The sequence below is a fragment of the Tetrao urogallus genome (assembly GCF_951394365.1).
Source record: "Tetrao urogallus genome assembly, chromosome: Z".
NCBI classification, from domain to species: Eukaryota; Metazoa; Chordata; class Aves; order Galliformes; family Phasianidae; genus Tetrao; species Tetrao urogallus.
In genome coordinates, this window is record NC_136816.1 from 33051246 (window position 1) to 33074078 (window position 22833).

Genomic DNA, 22833 nt, shown 5'->3' on the forward strand with positions numbered 1-22833 from the left:
TATTATTCAGTTCAGATGTACATATCTTTGAATTATGTCACCACATTGATTAAACTTGGATCAGATAAAAATCAATTCATAGAACTGATGGTTAGATCATTTAAACTCAGCTTTGTAAACCAGCACATAATTTACCAGTTTATATCTGGAATAAATAATTTGAATGAGATGCTATTCCTGACTTTATTACATTAGAAGAGAAGTAATAGTTACAGTCTTTAATTATTTTATATCTTACAATACTGTTTGCTGTGTATGAAGAATTCTACAAGGTTTATTTTCTTCTAAGACCAATAGATCCCCCAAGACATTAAGTAGGGTGATACACTTCAAATTTTTCATTTGCTTTGTTTTTTAACTCTAGATTTGGGAGACTGCTCCTTAACTTGTATCTAAATTAAAACTTCTAATTAATCAAAGCTATACTTGACTGTTGATCACAATTTGCTTTTAGTTTAGTTATTTCTATCTTAAATGTCAGTGCTTTTCAAATTTACACATGCAGACATGTAGTCTAAACATGCAGTTCTGCCTTACTACCTTTCCTTTGATGTTTGATGTGGATTATTTCATTTCTTTCTTCATTTACCCACTACATGTAATTTCATTATGATCCATCCTCTATATATATCTGTTTCTGGCAGCTAAAATAAAATGCCTGAAATGCCTTAAGGCTAGTAATGAGAAATCTCTCCATCTTTCTGGTGTGAGTTACTACATCACACCAGTCTGCACATTTTTTTCTGCAGCAAAATAAAGCAAATAAATAAATACCAACAGTAAATTTATTAGTATTGTTTTTCCCACCTCCACAGAACTGAAAATGCATCACATAGGAAATAGTATTTATCTGGAGTATCACAGGTGCTACTGTAAGCAAGAACACCAGTTCATCAAGAAAGTAAATGCACAACATTAATACAAGACAGAAAAACATCTCTGTGAAACAGACATGATTTGCAACTCTACATTTCTACTGTTATGCCATAGTCCAGGTTTGTCTTGGTTTATTCCACTGGTGTACGATTTTTTTTCCCTTGTTATCAAAACAAAATCTCTTCAGCTCCTAACTGTCAGATGCATCATGGAGCGATGGGGAACACTTGCTCTTGTGAAGCAAATAAATGTGTCCTCCCAGAATGAAGGGGGTATCCCGCAGATATCTTAATACATTTGAAAGACATTAAAAAACAGAAATCACTCTCAAATAAAAATTAAACTGCCCAGCTTCTTCATGACTTCAGAAAAAATTACAGCCAAAATATTTTAAAGTTGATGATTAATAAAAAAAATGCTTAAAGAAAAAACATTATCTCATTATTACTCATTGTTTAAATAGTGTCAGGATATTCTTGTGCAACTATTAACATAAACTCAGGCATAGCACTCAAGGAATGGAACTGGATCCCATTATTCTACTAGTTGTCCAGACTTATTTTCTGTCTTTAAATTATTTATTTATATAATTTTCAAGAAAGGATTTCTTTACGGTCAGAGTGATGAAGCACTGGAACAGGCTGCGTAGAGATATTGTGAAGTATCCTTCTCTAGAGATACTCAAGATCCGCCTGGATACCCACTCACACAATCTTCTGTAGGGGATCTGTTTTAGCAGGGTCTTGAACTAGATGATCTCTAGATGTCTCTTCCAACCCTACAATTCTGTGATATTTACATTTTGCAAATGTAATTTTACAAATCCTTTTGCTGTAATGTGCTTTTCTTTAGCATTCTCAATCTTACTACACATTTGACAACGTTAATGAAGCATAAATTGATGTGATATTTTACTTCATTTACAAATTAGATAGGTTGAGCACTGCAATTTGCAGTTTTGTGTCTGCTTTACTCTCTAATTTCACTGTACTCTTTTGTAGTCCTCTGTTGCCATGCTAAAGCTGGCAGCCTACTGATAAATTTCTCCTCTAAGACTGACAGTTGGATGATAGCCAGGATTTCATGTTAACAGCAAAACAATATCTACAAGTACTCTCATTTGGAAAAAAAGAAAAACGGTGTTAAAAGAAAATAAAAAGCAAATGTAATAACATTGCTGATTTTACTGCTTCCAAATAAGAGAGAATTTACCTGCTACATATGAGTCTGAATTAAAACCGTGATTGAATTTTTCAGCTCTGAAAAGTTTACTTTCCTTTTCTATTTCTAGCCCTGTCATCTGACCTATCATTGACCAAAACAAAACTTTGAGTGCAGATCTGTCTCATTTCTTAGCATCTTCGGATCTTTGGACCAAAAACTGGATTAGGCATTTTGTAAAATCAAGAGGGAAATTTTCTCTGGAATTGAGAAAACTGAGACATTTTGTCTGTCCATTCTGTGCATTGATTCTACTCAATCTCTATGGTAAATACATCGCTGTCACTAATAGCTGAAAGTAACCAGTGGAAATTATCTGTTCCCAGTGAAAAGAGAGTGCAAGTCAGATGATACCACTGGCAGAAAAAGTATAAATGAAAGAATTAATCTGCTGCCATTTTGTGAGAAGAAATCATATGAGGAAGGCCACAATTGACTAGTAAAGAATTTTCCATCATTCAATCATCTGTTTTTTGCACATATTTTAGTTGTTTAAATCTATTGGATCCAGATTATCTTTTGAGGAAAAGCAGAATAGCCAAGCGCAGTTCTGCTCTGTATTTGAATGAACATCTAATTTATTTGCCAACACGAAGATAAAAAATTCAAAAAATTGCTTTTCCTGAGCATTTTCTGAAAATGATTTTAAATTTATTTATCCACTAACGAATAAATATTCATTAGTTAGGAGCAGAAAGCAAACACTCAGATGGGAAATAATAGAGTCAAATTCATTGAAAAATTCATGAATATTCATGGCGTTATTTTCTAGTTTTCATTCAGCTATAGTGGCAGTGCTGTTTTTCTGAAGAAATAGTTTAATTCAGTAGATATATGCTTACACACAAAGGATCTCAATTTAGTGTTTCATTAACTCTCCATTGTTTTCTCCTGTGCAAATAATTAAAACGTACAGTTCAAGAGTCCAAAATCCCTAAAGAGCTCCTCTCTATCATGGATTTGCCTGAAAAACTGTTAGAAAAATAAGAAATGTTTCTGAAACATACTTTCACAATCTTGAGTTACTTGTAGAACAGTATACTTTTCTCATAATGACATGTCTTGAGGCTGTTGTAAGCACAACAGGAAAGAGAAGAGAAAAGCCTATCTGACTTCATTCATAGTATCGAATTATAGGACAAGCCTGTTTATTATTTTAAAATATTTTCTTTGTTATTTTCTTGTATCAGCACTTAAATATAAGTACTAATTAATCACTGCCTCCATCTTGCCAAGGTACACACAGGGATGTAGACACTTGAGACATAAACATTAGGTTGGTATACTGAAAAGAAGCTAAGGGTCATTGAACCTTATGGGTGCTGTCACAGAGACTCTTCAAGGTGGAGCTGTGACAAAGGTAAAGCTATTTCATTACTGTAGTTATCAACCACAATTCCTAGCGAAAATCTATCCATTCTGAAGAGGCAGAGCCAAACTAATAGTCAATTTACTCTAAGATTCAGAGAGACTCACTGAGTCTAAATTACACAGCGGTAAAGGTTTGATATTGGTATTGCTTATACTATTTTTGCTTAGAAAATTTCCAGTGCAGCCATACTCTTATAATAAAACTATATTGACCTGAGACATCAGCTGGCTCAAATTAGCCTAAAAGTGAAGCATAATTATTAAGAATTTGTTCCACAAGGAAATGTGGATCTGCATATATAGAATACATTTCTTTACAATCATATACTGTAAAATTGAGTCCTACTCTATTATCTAAAAGTCTGTGCCAACTTATTTAATTTAATATTCATTGTATGAATAATTGTCTCAGAGATGATAAAATAATTACTTTATAATTTAAATGAACAGCAGGACTTCACATAATTAAAATGCAGTATCATTTCCATGACATTTAAGGAGTGGGACATAGGTGGAAGGACAGAATTCCCTTTAGGAATTCAATTTTTTGTGTGTGTGATTTACTCTGAATTCCTCTACTACTAAGCCTCTCCAAAGGAGATCCAAGACAGTTTTCTTCAGACCACTTTCCAGATTATTTCAAAATATTTGTACCCATTACTGAGCTTGTACTCAACAGTGGTGAATCACTAAGCCACAGCTACACTGTATAAACCTAAAGCATGAGACAGTAAGTAGCAGCTTTGTTGTAACATTTTCACCATCCATAGGTGAAAGTAATGCCTCCTATTGATTTCCATGGAAACTACAATGGATACAAAGAGCATGATAACACAATTTGATAGAACAAATTCTCAGCTATGAAACACTGTTTTTCAACATTTTTGCCAGCAATGAACATGTGGCCTCCATGCCACACTTGGAAAAATCTGCTCCAGCAGAAGTGACCCACCATTTCACAGCTGCTATTCCAGCACTGTTGCTAGAAAAATATTTCCCCAGTCCAACTTTCATCAGCCTAAACAGATGAAAGTCAAAAGGTACTAAATCCAAACAATACAGTAGATGTGGTAGGACAGTCCTGCCAAGAATGGGCAAGGTGCTCTATGGTCTCCAGACTGATACGGGACCTGGTGTTATCATGCTGCAAAATAAAGGCCATCTTCTTCCCTGGAGCATGAGCCTTCAGTTTAGTCAGTGTAGCAATGTAGTGATCAGCATTATAGTTTGTCCAGGTTTCAGAAAATCAAGAACGATCACACCTTTCCTATTCCAAAACACAGTGCACATCACTTTATCCACTTCAATGTGCATCTTGAACTTTTTATGGAGAATCCACATTCCTGCTGTTTTGACGCTGGCTCACAGTGATAACACCGTGATTCCTCAGCAGTAGTGCTATGACCCCAGAAATTGTCTCCTTCAGCCTTGTATTGGTTCAAGAGGCCCTGACAAACTTGTACACAGTGTTCTTTCTCTTCCTGAGTGAGCATTTGTGGGACCCACCTAGCACAAAATTTCAATATTCCAATGTTGCCACCAGTATTTCCACTGCACTAAAGCCAATATATAGCTCCATATAGTTTCCCGGTCATAGTCCATCAGTTTGCATGGATGAGCTGATTGTGACACTTCATTTCATGGCGTACAGGTGTGCATGGCCATTCTGAACATAGCTTATCTTTTGCATTCCCTTCCGAAATATACAACCCACTGCCTCATTTTGCTACATCCACTGTTTGGTCTCCAATAATTAGCAAGCATCACTGATTGTCAGTGGATGCAATTTTTTTAATCATGAAGGAATTCAGTTCCACACCTTTGCTTCATACACACTTCTATGTCAGACACTACTGTGTCAGATTGCTCTTCTGCTGCCATCTGTCACACAATAACAAATGTAACGGAATACTGGTGAGAAGATTCAACCTCTAATGCAATACCACCATCTGCTTCTGATGTCATTGGCCAACACAACGAAACAGGAAGCACTACATTTGGAGTAGCTCTCATAGAAAAAAAAAAAATGAATACTAATGAATATCCAGTAAAAGCGACTATTCTAGTTTAACAGTGAAATTTGACATAAAAAATAACTCCATTCGGTTGTTTGTGTGCTCTTTCCATTTGCCACTGAAGTTTTCAGAGAGACTTTACTTGGGGACCTTATAAAGCTACAGCAAAGCTACTTTCTTCTTGTAAAATCCCTATTGCTGGCAATTATTGTTCTGTGAGACTTAATTTTACAGCATTCAGAAAGAAAATTGGTACATCCCAGAAGAAAACCAGTTCCCATAATTATGTCTGCAAGTCAGAGCAATAATATACAGTTTGATATGTCTACTATCAGAAGGAGATATCACTGTTTCATTGGTAAAAGTAGAAATAGAATAGAAATACTTACTAGTTAAAAAAGAGGGAGAAAGAGGATTCAACAGTTAATTCCTGAATGGACACCTAGCACAGCTTTTCTGTTTAACACTGCCAAATTAGTAGATTACTCAATGGGAAGCCAAACTTTTATATGCTTGCAAGTCTACATAGGCAAACCCACTTTTGATACGTTCTACTGTTTGAGTGCTTAATTGTCCAAAACTTAGTCAGTTTAGTGATTAATTTATGTGCAAAATCTGTAACAGAAACTAGAATGTCATTGATATTACCACTCCTGGCTAAATAAAACACAGGCTATTTGTCAAAAATTTTGACATGTTTACAGACATTTTTACATAGAAATTGTCAACCAGTACAGCTTTGGTTGCATAGTCTGCAAAATCATTTTCCATACCTGTACTTTCTTTTAATAGAGTTATAGAGAAAAAGAAGCTGTGTCTGATTCTGTCTTTAATTTGGGCAAATAATAACAATAATCATAAGTTATACAATCTTATAACAGGACAAATCATACTTGAATGCCATGAAAAACATTAAAATACATGCATTTGTTTTTTGCCTCCTAATGTAAGTCATGTTTGATATGACAGAGTAAAATGTTACCTATTTGGTACAAGCAAGCAAGTAAGAGAAAGCTTTTAGCAGCTTTCCACTCCTTGATGTGATGTAGATATTTGTAGTTAAGTGTATAATATGAAACTACACAGCTTTAACATCACTGTAAGTATCCAAGGTCTTGACACCTAAGACATGACAGTTCTGCAGCAACTAATCTCATCATTTGAATGACTGCGATCACATGAAGAAATGTTCTCTACTAGAGCTAGATGGGAACTAGAATTTTTATTTTTTTGTTTGTTCAGAAGACAATTGGAATCAGAAAGGAACCGAAGACTATACCTCTGTATCCAAGTTTGGGACAAAGTTGTATTTCAGGTCAACCAAAACAATTGCTTCCATAGCATTTACTGGCCTTATTGTTTGACTTTTTAATTTGCAATTTTCATAATGAAAAATTGAGAATAATTATCTCGGAATTATAAACTCAAGAAAAATCAAATTTCTAATTTTACTGTCTCCTTAATAAAGTAGTATGTATTCTAAGTAAATTTCAGTCACATCCTTAGCAACTCTAACATTAGTTTTGATTAGAACACAGCTTGAAAAAAAATGTTATAGCATTAGAGCAAGAAAAAAGATTTCCAACTAGTAGAAGACAAAAACAATTCAAAGGTGAATATTATTTTCACCTCCTTCCATTCACTAGGAAATTACAGAGAAAAATACCTTATTGTAATGTGACTGCTCACTCCCACAATTTTGAGAGGACTAGACATCATATATCAGCAGAAAAATTAAAATAAGTATATTTGAAAGCTAAACCTCTAGTGCAGTGTGGCATAGGAAACATTTTTGTCAGTCCTAACACAGTATCATTATAACATGCATAGGCAATGAAGCATTAAAAGTTACAGTGTCAAGCTATTTAAACTCCCTAACAAAGAAGTATGCTTGCCATTATATTTACCATCCACTGTTCTCCCGAAAGATGAAAAATAAATTTGTTTCTCTCCTTATTTGTTTCATCTGACAGACTAAGCCTCTTCTGTAGCTGAGGAGTTTTTCCACATGTGTCCAAGATTTTCTCATCAATATCTACAAAGCCATTCTTGAGGTATTTTGATTGGGGAATGCCTTTCTTCCGGCATTCCAGTATGAAATTCCATTCCTGCTTTATCCTGAAATAGTGCGAGAAAGTTTATGAGAATCAGATTTGTTTGCACAAATAACTTACAAAAAATAATAATAATAATAATAATAATAATAATAATAATCAAGTACCTAAAGTATTTAGAAAAACAAATGCATTCTTGGGGTCATACTTAGATTTTCTAGACTGACATAGATTTCAGATAGTCAGGAATTCATATAGTTAGAATCAGACAGTGACTTCCTGGGAATTACAGAGATGTAAAGACTGAGACCATTGTCACAGAACTCAGCGTGAAATATGCCCTTTATTTCATATGAAATTAAACAGAGATATGATAGGAAATACATTCTTAGAGAACAAGTTATGTGCATACAGAAACAATGATCTGATAATATATGCAAAATCTGCAGTTAAAAAAAGAAAGCATTTTAACATATTCCCTTTTTCCTGCCCTTTCTAGTTTGGGTATAATGATCCACTTCCATTTTTTTAACATTTTCTTCCAACATCACCTTAGAAGAGAAAAGGAACTAATTTCAGTTTAAACCTCATTGTAACTTTAGGCTCACCTCCAGGGCAAAATTTTACCCATATGACTTCGGGAACAAGTTCAATTTCATATGATTATGCAGTGCTAAAAGGTCATGCTTTATTTTAAGAGAGATTTATTTCAGCTTAGTCAATTAAGAAACAGGCTGATTAACAGAAGTAGACTTTTCTTACACCAAAATAAAACTCTTCAGAGCCCCTCGTGGCATAAATCTTTTCTCACATTTGAAATGCTAGATTCTTCTGGTATGTAAGGTTCAATTATGTGATCTCCACCCTCTAGCAGAAATTTTAAGCTAAAGATTTGAAGAAAACTGACAAGTGCAGATGGGTACAAAAGATGGGGATAAAGTTCCCTTTAGAGAATGTCATGAATGGCATGTCCTAGAAAGAGAAGCAGATGTAAGTGTGTAAAGTTTAAGCAGAAAGTAACTAAACCTATAAACATATTCCCAGTTAAGCATGGGATTTTCTCTAAAATGTTAAATTGTTGAAACAGTATCATATGAGCCACAATATCTGGTTTAAAATTATGTACAGGGAATCAGTTACAAAAATAAATACAAGAAATATCTTGAAAACATGTTGAAAATATGCAATTTTTTATATTCATAGAAAGGCATAAGAAACATAATAGCAGAGTATATTTTCAGGAATATGACACTGTACATTGAAAGTCATATTTAACGTACAACTTTGATATAAATATAAGCAAATAAGAGTCAGAACTGCTTGCTTAAATAAGGAAGGATATTACTGAAAGGGCATTACTAGGCATTAAAGTGCCTAGTGCAAATTGCTGCACTTAACGAAAAATTAGGGGGTGCTGGAATGAGCAGAAGGTGGAGAGAATGGCAACAGGTATCTAAAGTGACATGCTGCAGTCACTTTATCACACATGGCCTTATCAGAGTAGCTAGTCTGAGAGACCACAAGGGACATAACTTGGTTTCAAGCAAAGAATCCCATACATGGATCATCAGGGTACTACAGAATGCCTAACAACCACTAATATTCTTATGCAAAATCCTTATTAAGAAAAAAATAAGAAAAAAAAGTTTTCTTTTTTTTTTTTTTTAATTAAAAAATGCTTAGAGATATCTAAGAAGAATAACTACATATAATAGCCAAGTTCATTAACAATGTAGCTCACTCGGTAAAGTATAGCCAGACTGCAGAAAGACACACAAACTCAGAGTAACTATATTGAAATGATGGGATAATTTTTTTCTTTTATTTCTGAAACCAGAGAAAAACTAAAAAAGAAAGTAGCATTTGTGTTTAAATAAAGAAATGGGAAGGAGGTAGAACTCCAACAAATTAAATGCAGAACCACAAAGACAAATTAGGTCACAAAGTGATGAACAAAGGTACACAGATAAATTGGAAAATAATTTCAAGCATATCAAAAGCAGAAAGTCTCTCAGTAAGATGGTGGGAGCAATAACATCAATATATGAAAGAAAAAGTTAAAACTTTAAGAATTCTGTGATTCTGTAAAAAGAAGTTATTAAGAGAGCAAGTTGCTAAGAAAGGTGCAGAACAGTTAAATTCACTCTTGGCTTCGGTATTCGTAGAGAGATCAGTATGCTCTTTACAAGTGAAAATCTGTACAACTTCTAAAGTTTGTCAGCAGAATAGGTTTGAGAATAAAAAATGAATAAAGTTACCTAAAACAAATATCCCAGCTTCTGTTAGTGCCTAATTGTGAACTGCTTTACATAGCACAGTGACCTGTAAGTGAGCAAGGAAGAAAAAGTGGCCAATCAAAAAATGAGCCTACTAAAACATTTCTGCTCATGAAGTCTCAGAGAGCAACTGAAGTTGTCAGCATACTCAAGAAAGACTCCAACAGCATCTCAAAATCTTTTCCTAAGATACTTGATGTAGCAATAGAAAATTGGTTAAAGCAGAGACAGTTGCTTAGCCCATTTTGTGATCTTTCAAGAAGCTGCATCATTTACCTCTAATTACAGAAGGACATAATCCAATGTATGCAATTGCACAAGTAAGCCCTACCAAAGATTATTCCCATTAGCTGCACGCTGGAAAGGAAAAACAGGATTTTCCTTATCAGGAGATATGAGAGTTGAAAAACCTCTTTTAGATGCTCTGACATGACAGCCACTTCAATATTAATGTTGATCTTGCCTATTCAGTCATGCATTTGAGAGATCACTAGCAAAGTGACAAAAAAAAGAAAACAGACAATGCAATATCAAGAGTTCAATACAAAAAGCTAATACATAACATCTTCTTATAAGAAAAATAAGAAGCCCTAAATACCTACTCATTATTTTAATAAAAAATTTCTACTGAACACATCTAATTAGCTATAAAATCTCTCTATTACTGTATAAGGTGGGTGGAAGGTGAAGTGTGAAGAAAAAAATACTGAATTGAATCCTTCAGGAAGAGAAGAAAAAAGAAAAGAAAAGAAAAGAAAAGAAAAGAAAAGAAAAGAAAAGAAAAGAAAAGAAAAGAAAAGAAAAGAAAAGAAAAGAAAAGAAAAGAAAAGAAAAGAAAAGAAAAGAAAAGAAAAGAAAAGAAAAGAAAAGAAAAGAAAAGAAAAGAAAAGAAAAGAAAAGAAAAGAAAAGAAAAGAAAAGAAAAGAAAAGAAAAGAAAAGAAAAGAAAAGAAAAGAAAAGAAAAGAAAAGAAAAGAAAAGAAAAGAAAGGATTTGAACCATTAAACAGAAGAAACTGAAAAGAACCAAAACCCCAGTGTTTTCTAAAATCTTCTACATAATCCTAGCATTATGAACAGCTGCTCCTTCTCACATTCTCCTCCCGTTCTTTTGCAACTTTTCAATCCATCTGTGAAGTTTAACTCTGCAATACTGCACTCTTCTTTCTACTAAATTCGTTCTTTTTGAACAAAAGAATTAAGCATTTTTGAACTAAGGACCTTAGGAATAGAAGTGTAGAAGGCTTGGATCTAAGATTTTACCCTCCCACAATGAATGCTATAGGAAAGGGTAAAAAGAAGAACTTTGTAAAGAGGGAGGAATACACTGTCCTCTGACACTTTATTAGTAACACATATGGAACACAAAACTCAGGAGAAAATGACACAGTGTTAGACAAAAAATAAAATGCACATTAACAAAAAATACTGTTAACCAAATTAATTAGTGAAATGTTGACTTCAGATAGAAGATAGACATTAAAAATAAAATACGGTGAGGAATTCAGCATGGATATCACTCACAAAAGTGGAAATCCTGTGGCAAATAGGATACGGCAAAAGGATCTGTTCTATTTTGGTATCACAGAATCGGAGGGGTTGGAAAGCTTTTTTGAGACCATCCAGTCCAACCTCTCTGCTAAAGCAGGTTCCCTGCAGAAGATAGCACAGAAAAGCATTCTGGTAGGTCTTCAATGTCTCCAGAGGAGATTCTACACCCTCTCTGGACAGCCTGTTCCAGTGTTTTGTTACCCTCAAAGTAAAGAAGTTCTTCCTAATGTTCGTATGGAGCTTCCTGTGTTCTGGTATTTGACCATTGTCTCTTGTTTTGTCACTGCACATCACAGAAATTTGACTCCCACACTTCAGATATTTATAAACATTGATAAGATCCATCTCAGTTTTCTCTTCGCCAGCCTTGAAGGCTATTACACGAATCTTGAGATTTTCAGAATATATATATGTATATATATACACACATATACATGTATATGTGTGTGTGTGTACACATGTACCAACACATAAAAAATCAGCTTTTAGATGTGCTAATATTCTTTTAGAGCAATTATATTTCACATCTTGGCACTTTAAAGGGTACAGATATTCCAGGACCACATGTCCATGTACGACAAAAAAGTCGAGATAGCTGCAAAATTACAGCTCTCCTGAAGTTTATGGCTTCTTATTACTATAAAAAATAGTAATAAGCTATTTTTATCTTCCTCCAGATCTTAATTTAGCCACTGTAGTCAGATTTAAAAGAAAATAATAGAAAGTCTGTTTTTTGTGAATGTTAGTCAAGTAAAGCCCAGTGGGTTTTAGGTGGGAGTATGCATATAAGAATATTTTTTCTGGGTTTAGGACCCAGATGAGATTTAGCTCATCTGGCTACTCCAGTATGTCAACATCAATCATTAAGTTGTCTGATTAACTGTAAAAAGGCTTATTACGCGTCACTTATATTTGTCAAAAAAGACATATGTTTCATATCTTTATAACACATCACTATGAGTTTCAAAGTTTTCCTAGTAACTGGAGAATAATTAGGTTTGTTTGAATGGTTCTCCCTTCTACAATTACTCACTGCTCAATGGCAGTATAGGAAGTCCTGAGGAAAAAACTAAGTGAATGTTAAGTTCACTTCTTCACTTCATCTTAAGTGAATTTCTTCACATCTTAAGGGAAGAAATGAAGTTTCATTTAAATGGCACTCTTTCCTCTACACCAGGATGGAGGGAGTAGACATAACACTACATGGCACCAGTTGAGTCCTACTCAGTGATATTTAAAGATAGAACCACTAGCCATGTAGGATCATTAAATAATCCTATGGAATTTTTACAAGAGCAGCACAGTTAAACTGGAGCTCAGCCCAGACTAATATTACTGACAGATGAGTAATATTTCCCTCAGTTTCAAATGGACTAATTTCATTTCAATTCTTCTGCCAGACTCTTCCATAGTTTGCTAGGGATTGTGGCTGAGCAGCAACTTTTATCTTTCAACTCACTTGCAAGCATTATATTCAATGTAAGTTCTGTATGCATAAATGCGTAAGAAAAATAGCAAGTAGTATCATGAAATCATAGAATCATTAAGGTTGGAAAAGGCCACCAAGATCATCTAGTCCAACCATCAACTGAACACCACTGTACCACTAATCATGTTCTTCAATGCAACATCTCCACAATTCATGAGCACCTCCAGGGAGGGTGACTCCACCACCTCCCCGGACAGCATTTTCCAATGCCTCACTACCTTTCTGAGAGCAAATGTTTCCTAATATCCAACCTGAACCTTCTCTGACACAGCTTAAGGCCATTACCTCTCATCCTATCACTATTTCCTGGAAGATGAGGCCAACACCCGCCCCTCCACAATCTCCTTTCAGGTTGTTGTAGAGAGTGCTAAGGTTTCCCCTGAGCTGCTTTTCTAGATTACAAAATTCCAGTCTCCTTAGCTGCTTCTAGTAAGACTCATGTTCCAGACTCTTCACCGGCATTATTACCCTTCTCTGGACAAACTCCAGGGCCTAAACAACTTTCTTGCCATGAGTGGCCCATCACTTTTGTGCAGTGCACTCAAGTGCAGCACAGCACTTGAGGTTCGGACTCACTAGCGCCAAGTACAGAGGGAAAATCACCCCTCGAATTATGCTGACTACACTGTTTCTGTATGTATCTATATTCATATATATATATATATGTATCTATATTTCACAATGGCACTATTTCAGAGAGCCATTGGCTTTCTTGACCACCTGGGCACACTGCTGGCTCATGTTCAGCTGGCAGTCAACTAACATTCCCAGATTCTTTTCTACCTTGCAACTTTCCCGCCACTCTGCCCCACTCTTTCCAGCCAGTCTGCCCCAAATGTAGCAATGCATGGCGTTCATGCAGAAGAACTGCTCCCAACTGGTTACTTCTAATTCACGCTTGGGACTAAGCACTCCCAGCTTGATTTTTAGTCTTCCTTAGCAAAATTTCTGAATTGAGTATTCGGAAAGGGTATAAATAAAGATAAATAAAACTTTAGCTCAGGTACAAATGTAACACTGAAGTTGGAATTGAGAGAGAGAGAGAGAAAAAAAAAATCCAGTGGAAAGGGAATAAGTGAGTTTTCTTTTGGCATTACATTCAAGGAGTGCATAGCTCAGAAAAGTTAAACAAGCTTGTCTGAATTAAGAGAAGAACTTAAGAGGAAATTTTGGAGAGAAGATGCACTGGAGGAAGAGGCTGAACAAACCACATCTTTGCAACATATTCAGGTACTGCACAGAGGAATCTGTGTCATTTCATAGTGAAAATTTAGATAGCTAACGTGGGCAAAGAACTCTGGCATTTCCATACTCAAATGTTTAATTCCTTGGCCTTCGATTTTTAACTTACCTGATTTTCTTACAGAAGACAAACACTCTGCAGTCCTTCCAAAATATCTAATAAAGAGTAAATTTTCACTCTTTTTCCCTTTCCAAAAATGAAGAATAAAATGACAAGTAGAGAAGAATAATTAATGAGGAAAATTATTGCATCACATCAAGTTACTCCAGTAGCATTCAGGATTTCAGGAAGCAATATGAGATTGTTCACCATCATTAGAATCTAAGCAATGAAATAGAAAACAGTGCTTTAATACACACTTCTTTCCCTAATATTCTTTCCTTCTCCTGCAGAAACTGGCAGCCCGAGGCTTGGATGGGTACACTCTTGGCTGGGTGAGGAGCTGGCTGGAGGGCCGGGCTCAGAGAGTGGTGGTGAATGGAGTTAAATCCAGCTGGCGACCGGTCGTGAGTGGTGTTCCCCAGGGGTCGGTGCTGGGGCCTGTCCTCTTCAATATCTTTATTGATGACCTCGATGAGGGCATCGAGTGCACCCTCAGTAAATTTGCAGATGACACCAAATTGGCTGGAAGTGTGGATCTGCCTGGGGGTAGCGAGGCCCTACAGAGGGATCTGGACAGGCTGGAGAGCTGGGCTGAAGCCAATGGGATGAGTTTCAACAAGGCCAAAGTCCTGCACTTCGGCTACAACAACCCCAGGTGACGCTACAGGCTTGGGGCGGTATGGCTGGAGGACTGCGTAGAGGAAACGGACCTGGGGGTATTGATTGATGCTCGGCTGAACATGAGCCGACAGTGTGCCCAGGTGGCCAAGAAGGCCAATGGATCCTGGCTTGCATCATAAACAGCGTTGCAAGCAGGAGCAGAGAGGAGATTGTTCCCCTATATTCAGCACTAGTGAGGCCACACCTTGAGTACTGTGTCCAGTTTTGGGCCCCTCACTGCAAGAAAGATATTGAGGCCCTGGAACGTGTTCAAAGGAGGGCAACAAAGCTGGTGAGGGGTCTGGAACACAGGCCATACGAGGAGAGGCTGAAGGAGCTGGGAATGTTCAGCCTGGAGAAGAGGAGGCTCAGGGGAGACCTCATTGCTCTCTATAACTTCCTGAAGGGAGGTTGCAGTGAGCTGGGGGTCGGCCTCTTCTCTTGTGTCATTAGTGATAGGACCAGAGGGAATGGCTTCAAGCTACGGCAGGGGAGATTCAGGCTGGACATGAGGAAGTATTACTTTTCAGAAAGGGTGGTCAGGCACTGGAATGGACTGCCCAGGGAGGTGGTGGAGTCACTGAGCCTGGGGGTGTTCAAGGAAAGGCTGGCTGTTGTGTTGAGGGACGTGGTTTAGTGGGAGCTACTGGGAGTAGGTGAACGGTTGGACTGGATGATCTCTTAGGTCTTTTCCAACCTTGGTGATTCTATGATTCTATGATTCTATGATATGGACTTTCATAAGCACATAGATAATCACAGAACTGGCTTTTTTTGGTAATAGCTTGTGTTTTATATTCTACAAAGTGGGCATGTCTAATGGGAGGCCAGAAATGAAATTAAATTACTCTTCCACAACAAAGTACTCCTTGTCTCCTTTTTCTGTACTCATTGATTTATATGCACATCTTAGAAATAGGGGTCCTCAAAAATTGTATCTCTATAGCGCCATAAAACTAAAGGAGAGATAAAGGACTGGACTAATTCCATCCAAAGTAATATGATACTAATAACAGTGATCTAATGCCAGGTGCCAGAAAAGCACCTCTCCTATGAAGAGAAGATGAGATATTTGGGGCTATTTAGCCTAGAAAAGAGAATGGAACCGCTATAGTGGCTTTCCAGTATTTAAGGGAAAGTACTTGCAGGAAAGATTGAAGGAGCTTGTTCAGAGAGTAACGATAAAACAAGCAGTAATGGTTTTGAACTGAAATAGAGTAGACTTCGATTAGATTTTAGAAAAAAATTCTTTACCATGAGGATGTTCAAGCTGAATGGAGATTTGGGCAAACTGATGCAGGATAGCATTCCTGCCCATTGCAGCTATATGGCCTTTAAGGTCCCTTTCAACCCAAACAGTTCTAGGATTCTATGGTTCTACTTCAGAGGGCTAGGTACAAGTCTCTTGCAATATTCTCACTTGCAATATTCATATACTGTTCTCGAATCAGGTTTCACTAGCCAGATGCTTTAACATGTGTTCTAGAAGCTGTAAATTCCTCAGACCTTTACATGGTCTCATCATTAATGCAAACACAGTTCAAGCTTTGACCTTATTTGTGAAGTTGGTTTATTTGAAAATCTTTCGGCAAGAACAAGAAATATCTTACATGTGACTGTTTACTGACCCTGCATGAACAAAATTGCCTTGCCTCAAGACAAAAAGAAATCCTCTGGAGGTTAATTGAAAGTTTTTCCTCAAATAACGCATTCAAGTCATTTTTCATAGCTGCATGTCCGATGAGGAGCTGCACAATCTCAATGGCACTGGTAAATTCTAAACTCTTTCAGAGAAAACAGGAGTTTGTTAATTGTATTTTTTTGCTCAAAAGTAGCCTCAGCAGACTAGATTCCAAACTCATCTGTTATACAAGTAGATCTGCGGAGAAACTCTATTAATTTCAGTCTTATTTGGTAATTCACTCTGGCTGCTGGCAAAAGAAAATATCCAGAACATCAAATGCTGGAATGCAGTCCTCAGTTCACAAAAATGCCTTCTTTTGATATCTTTGTGTAATTAGCATTTTGAGTTATCATCTTTTCAAAATACTATTTGATTGTGAATTGACAATATGTTCTAGCAGTGATTTCAACAGTCCTATTTGACAGTAGATTTCAATATCCGAGTCGGATATAAGAATCTGGCACAAATGCATTTTACTAAATTAATAACAAAAATTTCAGAGAGTGAGACATTATTTCTGTTATAAGTTTAACCATCATTACAATTATCTATACTTTCAAATTAACAACAATCTTCCTCCTATCCTTCACCCAATCTTTGAAAGCATTGAAAAGCGTCTGAGAAATAACCTGTAACCCAACCTTTGGAAGCTGCATACTTCATAAAATAGATATTCCTTTGTTTGAATTTTGCATTTTATTATCATTATTTTTGTGACTATGATCATCATTGTATCCATTTATCCATTCTGCAGATTTATCCATTCTGCAAAGCCCACATTTTAAGAATGAACAAGAACTTTGCCATCATTTCGGCAGGTGAAACACTATTCTTTCACAGCCAGGACCAAAGCCTGATTATTTATTGATATAATGAAGATATGCAACAAGACAGTACTGTGTGCAAATTGCAAACTAGTGGAAGAACACACAGGTCTCTTCTGAATGCTTCAAATGTGCTTTGAACTCTGCATCATGTCCTAAATTCACCACAGAAAGTTGATGCAGCAAAATAACAGAATGAATTTTAATATAATTGGTGCAAAAGAGCAGAAAAATCCACAGAGCTTTACCCCTTTAGCTGAAAGGATACTGGCAGGTGAAAACAGAAAGGAGAAAACATTTTTTTAATGGAAAACTCAGCTTGGAATAAGAAATTAGTCTTAACCAGCCCTATTAAAAAAAATGGTAAGACCTGTAATTAGATACCTCAGAGCATAGAAGGTTATCCTCTTTCCCTTTTCCATACATAAGCTCCCCTTTCTGGATTCCCTCTGTATTAGTGAATCTGGAATCTCTCTTCTGCATCACAGAAAACCAAAATCCAAAGAAAACATGGCCATGGATGTTAACATTGGAACTGACGTCTCCTCAGTCCCACAGATTAATGCATAAGCAGTTAGAGTTACACTATCTAACCATAATATTCCTTTCATTAAGAAGGCTGTAGTGGCACCCAGAGAATGACATAGTCAGAGGTAATATAGAGAGTCTTCTGCTTTACCTGCCACATAACTGTACCAAAAAAAAAAAAAAAAAAAAAAAAAAAAAAAGAAGAAAAAAAAAAAAGGCTACTTCAGGTTGGAATAGAATTGATTTTTTCCTGGAATTCGAGCTCAAGAAGAAGGACTTCTTCAAGTGACAAAAGGAAAACTAGGGAAAATACAGGAAAATACGGGCTCTGCTGAATGAGATGGCAGACCTATTTACATAAGGCGATGAAAAGACTAAGATATTGAATGCCTTTTTTTTTCCTCAGACTTCGTCAGGATGACAAGACTCCTGGAAGGTCTCAGATACCAGGCTGAAAGGCTGGATTAGGGAAGATGTACCTTTGGCGGAATAGGATAAGGTCAGGGAATACTTTAGCAAACTAGGCATACATAAATCGATGGGCCCTGATGCAGTGCATCCACAAGTCCTAAACAAGTTGGCAGACGTTGTGAAGTCACTCAGCAATTTGGGGTCAATCATGGCAAGTGGGAGAAGTGCACAAAGACTGGAGGAAAAAAAATGTCACAGAGGTCAAGAAGGAGGCCTGGGGAACTGCAGACCAGTCAGCCTGACTTTGATCTTTGTGTAGGTGATGGAACAGCTAATACTAGAAACCATCCAGTTGGAGGCCAGTCACGGTGGTGTTCTCCAGGCCTCAGTATTGACTCCAGTTCTCTTTTGTATATTTAGCAATGATGTGAATAAGGGTATTAAGCCGCAACCTCAGTAAGTCCGCAGACGACAAGAAGTTAAGAAAAGAGTTGATCTGCTTGAGGCTAAGAAGGCTCTACGGAGGGATCTTAATGGGCTGGACCAATGGGCCAAAGCCAGTTGAATGAGGTTCAAGGCTAAAAGCCAGATACTGAACTAGGGTCACAACTAAGCCTATGCAATGCTACAGACTGGAGGAAGAGTGGCTTTAAAAATGCCTGGAGGAAAAGGACCTGGATTTGCAGCGTGATAGGCAGCAGAAATAGCAATGTGCTCAGATGACCAAGAAAGCCAACACCATCCTAGCTTGTATCAGAAATAGCGCGGCTAGCAGGACTAAGGAGATGATTGCACCCGTGTATTCAACTCTGGTAAGGCCACATCTTGAATACCATGCTCAGTTTTGAGCATCTCACTAGAAGCAAAATTTCAAGACAGTGGAGCATGTTCCAACAACGTGGCAACAAAGACAGTGCCAGGTCTAAAGGGCAAGTCTCATGAGCAGCAACTGAGGGAACTGGAGTTATTTAGCCTAGAGAAAGTGAGACTTAGGGGAGACATGATTGCTCTCCTTAACTACCTCAAAGGTGATTGTAGTGAGGCGGTGATCAGTCTCTTTTCCCAAGGAAAATCAGTAGGACAAGAGCAAATGGCCATAAGTTGCACAAAAGAAGGTATAGGTTGGGTATTAGGAAAAAAATATTCACTGGATGGGTTGTAAAGCATTGGAACAGGCTCTCCAAGGAAGTGGTTGAGTCATCATCCCTGGATAATATTTAAAAGACTTGTAGATGTAGTGCTTATGGATGCGGTTTAGTGATTGACTAAACTTGTCAGTGCTATTGAAATGTTAATGAAATGTATTTGATGATGTGAGAAATCCTTTTCAGTGTAAGTGATCTTACAGTTTTGTAATCTCCAGGCACATGAAGGAGAAGAAAATCATCAGGAGTTTGGATTCACCAAGGGAAGGTCATATCAGACCAACCTACTAAGTTTCTATAATGAGGTGACCAGCCTGATAGATGAGGGGAGAACAACTGTTGTTTTCCTGGACTTCAGTAAGGCCTATGACACTGTCCCACATAAGATCCTAATAGATAAGCTGTTGAAATATGAGCTGGATGAGTAGCAGTGAAGTGGATCCAAAACTGTTCAGTTCCATCTGTGCCTTGGCATTTCTGATCCCCTCTCTATATGTCCAAATAGCACCCCTGTACTCTTCCCAGGCCATACCGATAGTGCTTTTATTCTATCTGTTTTATTCAGAAGCAATTGCTTGCCTGCACTTATTTCACTTATTTTGTTTCTCTTTCAACTCAATAAAAGATTTAATGTAGTACATAGTGCTTTTAGGAACATGCTTTCATGAATTCCATAATAAAAGCTACAATTCCATATAGCATGCAAGGAATAGAATGTGTAAAATGTATTTTTTTTCTCTTCAAATTAAATATTCACAGTAAACAATTGAAATACACTGTCAATAAACTAGAGTCTGCCCTGGAAAGACCAGAGACAAATGAAATACAACCATAGTTCATCTTAAACTTCTCTTAAAATCTTTAAGGAAAGGTGGCATGAAATCAAGAAAACAAACCAAAAGGAAGAAAAATTGAATAATCTGATAATGCTTAGAATATAGCAATACTACTGGATAACATTGCATTCTGGTTCAAGTATTGACAGGCCAACCAGAGGTGAAGCTCTGCGGGATCTGGTGCTCACCAGTACAGAGGAGATCATTAAAGGCATTAAGATTGGAGGCAGTTTAGGCTGCAGTGACCATGTGCTGGTTGAGTTTGTGATCTTGAGGAATGTGGGCCAGGGAAAGAGTGGGGTCTTGCAGTATTCTTGGTCCTGGTATATTTAAAATAAGAGTTAGTATTAATTCTTGCATGACGTTTTCTCAAATTCTTGTATGACCCTTTCCATCCTTCCCTAAAACCTTAAACCAAATATAGAATCACAGAACTGCAGGGGTTGGAAGGGACCTCTGGAGGTCATCAAGTCCAACCTCCCTGCTAAAGCAGGTTCCCTACCGTAGGTTACACAGGAAAGTGCCCAGGTGGCTCTTGAATACCTCCAGGGAAGGAGTTTCCACAACCTCTCTGGGCAGCCTGTTTCAGTGCTCCAACACCCTCACAGCAAAGAAGGCAGTGAATGAAAAATAGAGTCAGGACACTGAACTTCGGGAGAGCAAACTTTAGGGTTTTCCCCTTCTCTGTTAAGGTACTGTTGGACGAAATCCCTTGGGAAGCTGTCCTTAGAGACAAAGGAGTGGAGGAAAGCTGGCTACTCTTTAAGGATGTCTTTCTGACAGCTCAAGAGCTCTCTGTCCCTCAGAATAAGAAAGCGGGCAGGGGAGGCAGTAAGCCAGCATGGCTTGGCAAGGACCTGCTGGTCAAACTGAGGGAAAAGTACAGGTTGTATCAGCTGTGGAAACAAGGACACGTCAGCTGAGGAGAATACAGGGACACTGTCTGGACTTGCAGAGAGGGGATTAGGAAAGCCAAGGCGCAGATGGAACCAAGCTTGGTGAGGAACGTTAAAAGCGAGAAGAAGGGATTCTACAGGTAAGTTGGCCAGAAGAAATAGGCCAAAGAGAGCATACCTCCTTTGGTAATTGAGAAAGGAGAACTGATATGGGGAAGGCTGAGGTACTAAATGAGTTTTTTGCAGTGGCAACCAGGATTCCTTCCGTCAGTGGCAACCAGGATTCCTGTACATCTCATGTCCCTGAAGCTCACATCCCTGGGCCCACCCTAGGTGGGAACTGAGGGATTAAACCCCCCGTCTCTCCCCCTCTCCCCCCCCCCACCAAGCCCGCATGGGCAGAGCAATTCTGAGACCACCTCATGAGACTGAATGTATACACGTCATGCCATACCTATCTGGTAGCCTTCTATGCTGGACTGATGACACTGGTGGGCAAAGGGAAGGTGACTGATGTCATCTGCCTAGATCTGTGAAAGGCCTTTGACATGGGCCCGCACCACATTCTTTTCTCTAAACTGAAGAGATATAGATTAGAGGGATAGACTATTTGGTGGATAAGGAATTGGCTGGAAGAATGTAGACAGAGGGTCGTGGTGAATGGCACTACGAATGTGCAGGTGAAGGCTGGTGATGTGCAGTGTCCCCCAGGGTCTGTCTTGGGACCAGTGTTCATCAACATCTTCCTCAACAACATCGATGACTGGCTCAAGTACACCCTCAGCAAATATGTCAGTGCCACCAAGCTGAGTGGTGTGGTTACACATTAGCAGAAAAGGATGTCATCCAGAAGGACCTAGACAAAATCAAAAGGTCAACCTTATGAGGTTCGACAGCAAAGTGCAAGGTTTTGCACTTGGGTCGGAGTAATCTGGGATATGTATACAGAGTGGTAGAAGAACTCCTTAACAGTAGCTCTGCAGAGAAGGACCTGGGAGTCCTGCTGAATGAAAAACTGAACATGAGCCAGCAGTGTGCTGTTGCAGCTCAGAAGGCCAGTGGTATCCTGGGCTCCATCACAAGAGGGATGGCCAGCAGGGACAGGGAGGTTGTTGTCCCTCTCTACTCTGCCCTTGAGAGGCCCCATCTGGAGTACTGCGTCCAGGTCTGGAGCCCCCAGAACAGAAAAGATGAGCCAATGGAGAGGGTCCGGAGGGGGGCCACAAAGATGATCTTAGGGCTGGAGCACTTTCCTTGTGAGGACAGGCTGAGGGAGCTGGGCTTCTTCAGCCTGGAGAAAAGAAGGCTGTGAGGAGACCTCATTGCAGACTTCCAGTATTTAAAAGGGGATTATAAAAAGGAGGGGAATCAACTTATTACGTGGGTAGATAGTGATAGGACAAGGGAGAATGGTTTTAAGCTCAAGGAAGGAAGGTTTAGATTGGATGTCAGGGGAAGTTCTTTGCAGAGGGAGTGGTGAGGTGCTGGAACAGGCTGCCCAGTGATGTTTTGGATGCTCCGTCCCTGGAGGTGTTCAAGACCAGGTTGGATGGGGCCCTGGGCAACCTGGTCTAGTACCAGATCTGGAGGTTGTTTGCCCTATCTGTGACAGGTGGTTGCAACTGGCTGATCCTTGGGGTCCCTTCCAACCCA

General features: G+C 38.1%; 1 protein-coding gene across 1 annotated transcript in view; it reads right to left on the reverse strand.

Moving 5' to 3' along the window:
• LRRC2 (leucine rich repeat containing 2) overlaps window positions 1-22833 on the reverse strand; it is a gene marked incomplete at its 3' end in the record, with an annotated part of 66502 nt that overhangs the window by 42122 nt on the left and 1547 nt on the right. The window contains exon 2 of the mRNA XM_079548549.1: window positions 7391-7601. Coding sequence (XP_079404675.1) covers window positions 7391-7601 — 211 coding nt within the window. The remainder of the gene's footprint in view (window positions 1-7390; window positions 7602-22833) is intronic.